This window comes from Corvus brachyrhynchos, unplaced genomic scaffold (genome assembly GCF_000691975.1).
Source record: "Corvus brachyrhynchos isolate BGI_N302 unplaced genomic scaffold, ASM69197v1 scaffold308, whole genome shotgun sequence".
In the NCBI taxonomy this organism is placed as follows: domain Eukaryota; kingdom Metazoa; phylum Chordata; class Aves; order Passeriformes; family Corvidae; genus Corvus; species Corvus brachyrhynchos.
In genome coordinates this window covers 69,744-73,326 of record NW_008239538.1, presented here as the reverse complement: position 1 = coordinate 73,326, position 3,583 = coordinate 69,744, and the positions used below count along the sequence as shown (strand labels likewise).

General features: G+C 65.5%; 1 protein-coding gene across 1 annotated transcript in view; it reads left to right on the top strand.

The window, feature by feature from the left end:
• Positions 1-200: 200 nt before the first annotated feature.
• The window catches only part of LOC103620438 (plectin), a 28,681-nt gene continuing 25,298 nt past the window's right edge, over positions 201-3,583 (top strand). Inside the window, 3 exon segments of the mRNA XM_017741214.1 lie at positions 201-274; positions 965-1,295; positions 2,247-2,336. Coding sequence (XP_017596703.1) covers positions 201-274; positions 965-1,295; positions 2,247-2,336 — 495 coding nt within the window.

The following is a 3,583-nucleotide window of genomic DNA, read 5'->3' as shown; positions in this document are numbered from 1 at the left end:
TTCCTTCCTCCCTCCTCCCGCCGCCGTGGCCACTCCCGGCCCGGCACGCCCTGGCTGGGCCGCTGAGCGCCCGTGGGCCCGCGGGGCGATTCGGGCCGTGCAGCATCCCCGGGTGCTCTCTCGGGCGGGGGATGTTGGTTGTGCGGCGCTGGGTGCTGCGTGGGCAGATCCCGGCACGCTCCGGCAGGGCAAGACCCAGCATGCGGCGCCCGGCTCGCCACGGCGAGGGCAGGGGGGCGTTGAGGCTGACGCGGCACCAGTGGCATCGCCCCATGTGCGTGGGGTGTCCCTTCTGTCTCTGACCCCTCTTGGGCATCAGGCTGGGTCTGGCACTGGCGGTGACACTGAGGCCCACAGGGAGCGGGGACAGGAGAGTGGGTGCTGGCAGTGGAGCGCAGGGCACTGGGGGGGTTAGCAGGGCCCAGGGCAGTGGGTGCTGGTAGCGGGTGCTGGGGAGCTGGGTCCGGCGTGATCCCAGGTTCCCATCCCAATGTGTCACCATTCCCATCCCATCCCATCCCCTAATGACAGGGCAGCGGGCAGGGAGTGCCGTGACTCACTGTGGCCCTGTTGGCCCTGTGCCCACAAAGAAGGGTGTCCTGGGGGTGTGGGGTGTCCCGGGGTGTCCCACGGCTCTGGCAGTGCAGACGGTGCGTGGGCTCATCTCGATCCCATACATGTCCCACCAGGGCCCTGCCTGTGGGGCCAGGGCTGTGCCGGGGTTGTGCCAGGACAAACACCCCGTGGCCTTGTCTCTGTACCATACCGGTCCCACTCAGTCAGTGCCCACTGAGGCCAGGGCAGTGCTGGGGCTCCTTGCCGCAGTGCCAGGGGGCTCAGGGTTGGGTGGGCACCTCCTGCTCTGAGCAGTCACAGAGACACAGAATATTCTGAGGTGAAAGGAGTTCCACAAGGATCACCAAGTCCAACTCTTAATTTGTCCATACTGGGGTTGAACCTGCAGCCAGTTCTGGCCAGCTGATCTAACCTCAGTGCTCAGCGCTGAAGTGCTGCTGGGTGCTGGCGGGTGCTGGCATCGTTCTGGCACGCTGGGGCCAATCCCCGTTAGCTGTTTCCTTTCCCCACACCCCGTGACTCACTGTGGTTCCCCAGAGCTGTTGGCTCATCGTTTCCTGCGCCAGCCATGCCCTGCGGTGCCACCGGCGGGGTCTGTTTTTTGCCATGCCGTGACCCTGGTGCCACTGGCTCACCTGTCCTTCTCGTCTCTTGCAGATGAGCGAGATCGTGTCCAGAAGAAAACCTTCACCAAATGGGTCAACAAGCACCTTATCAAGGTATGGGCACCTCCAGTCCAGCGGGCACCACTGCCCCAGCAGTCCCCAGCCCCAGGCCCTGAAGCACCCCCAGCCACAGCCCCGTGTGCTGGTGTGGCCGAGGATGTGGCAGTGGAGGGTCCCTGGTGCCAGTGCCGGTGCTCTTGTGCCTCACCTGTGGCGGAGGCCTCTCAGCTGCTTCCATGGAGGGGTCTGCCCTTGCAGGCAGGATCTGCCCTCCTGCTGCCCTCCCATGTATGCCAGGAGGGAATGGTGCCCCTGGCACGTGGGGATGTGTCCTGTGCTTTGATGCCCTCAGTGCTGTCCCACTCCTGTCAGTGCCTATTCCCTGCCAGCGTGCTGGGCCCATGGCCGCAGGCAGAGCCCCACCTTGGCACCTGGCACACACTGGGACATGCCCCAGCCCCTGGGCCAATGTATCTCCACATGTCCCTGACCCTGCAGTGCCATCGTGGTGCCACCACGCTCTGCCCATCCTGGGTCCCCTCTCTGCTCTCTCCTAACTGCTCTCTTCTCTCTGCCCTGCGCAGCACTGGCGAGCAGAGGTAGGTCCTTCCTCTCTCTCTCTCTGTCCCACCGCGCTCTTCCTCTTTGCACACCCTCCTTTCCCCACGCTGGGAATGGACCCCTGGGGCTGCCGCTGTGGTAGGCAGTGGGTCTGACCCCTTCATGGTGGGCGGTGGGTCCAACCCAGCACGGTGGGCAGTGGATCTCTGTGCATGCCAGAGTGATGCCAGAGTGATGCTGGAGTGATGCTGGATCCATCCTGGCACGGGGGGAGCTGCTGTGTGTGTTTGGGCGGGACATGGCACTGGGGACAACAGCTGCACTTGGGGCTGTGTGTGAGCACCCGCTGTGCTGGGGGGTCACCGGGCGCCCACCCTGGTGTTGGCTGGCAGGGGTGGGGGATGCTCAGCTGCCCCCAGCCCCCTGAAACCGCTGTCCCCACAGGCGCAGCGCCATGTCAACGACCTGTACGAGGACCTGCGGGATGGGCACAACCTCATCTCGCTGCTGGAGGTGCTGTCGGGTGACACACTGGTAGGTGTCGCGCTGTCCTGCCCTGCACTGTTCCCCACTCCCCGCCACGTGCCGGTGCCCCTCTGCCGGCCGTCCTTATCCTCGTCCTCACCCTCGCTGCCTGCCTCTGTTCCCTCTCTTCCCGCTTGGCCGTCGGTCTGTCCCAGCGAGCCCAGAGTGCCCGCGCCCCCCGCCCCCGCCTCTAACCTCTCTTTGCTTTGGTGCCCTCTCTGCTTCCTGGCGCCGGCCCCCGGCCCACCGCCGCCTTTGCCTCCTCCTTCTCCTTCCTCTCTCTGCTCCTCTCCGCTCGGCTCGGCCGGGGCAGCCCCGGGAGCGCGACGTCCTCCGGACCTTGCGGTTGGTGAGTGGTTCTGCTGTCAGCTCTTGGCATGGCCCCGCATGGCAACCACCGGCACAGAGCAGCGCCGAGCATGTCCCAGGACTGTCTGCATGCCATGTGCCCTATGCCGTGTGCCATGTGCCATGCCTGTCCCAGTGGTCCAGCCATGCGCCATGCCTGTCCCAGTGCCATCCTGGTGCTCTGGCTGCATGCTGTGCCTGTCCTGGTGCCCCCCAAGCTGAGTGCTGTGGGGGTGGGTTTCCCTGGGCCAGAACTCAGTGGCAGCAGCAAGAGAGAAGTCGTCTTCCACAAACAGCATCGCTGGGAGCAATCCCACCATGCTGGGTGTTGTCAGGCTGGAGCTGGACTGTGGCTCCTGGCACCACAGCAGGACGTGCTGCAGGCTCTGTGGAGTGGCTGGCCACCGTGGCCACCAGCTCCCTAGGTCTCATGCTAGGGCTGGCCGTGGCCCTGAGCGGCTGCAGGTCCATGTTGGCCCCCTTCTGTGGGATGGGGTGACCCTGGTCTGTTGCTGAGTGGCACGAGGGGGTTCATGGAGTCCCCAGCTCTCCCAGCAGCCAAAGCTGGGCTTAGCTGGTGAAATGTCGGCATTGTCATGGGGCAAGAACGTGTGGGGGGTCTGCCTGGGCAGGACCCAGGGGATCCCAGCTGGAACCCACAAGTTTGGGGGGCACTCACCCAGCTTGGCAGTTCCTGGTCCTGCTGAGGGGACACTGGAACGTGGCAGGGAGCTGCATGGGGAGGGACCACGGTGGCCAGACATGCAGCACTGCCAGGACCGGGGTGCACTGGCACTGAGCCAGCACCAGTCCTGCCTGGGCAGTGGCTGCTATGCCCACACGTCGGGCACTCGGCTCCCCTCGGGATGGCTGTGATGGTCCCGGTGCTGCCGGGTGCGGCGTGGGAA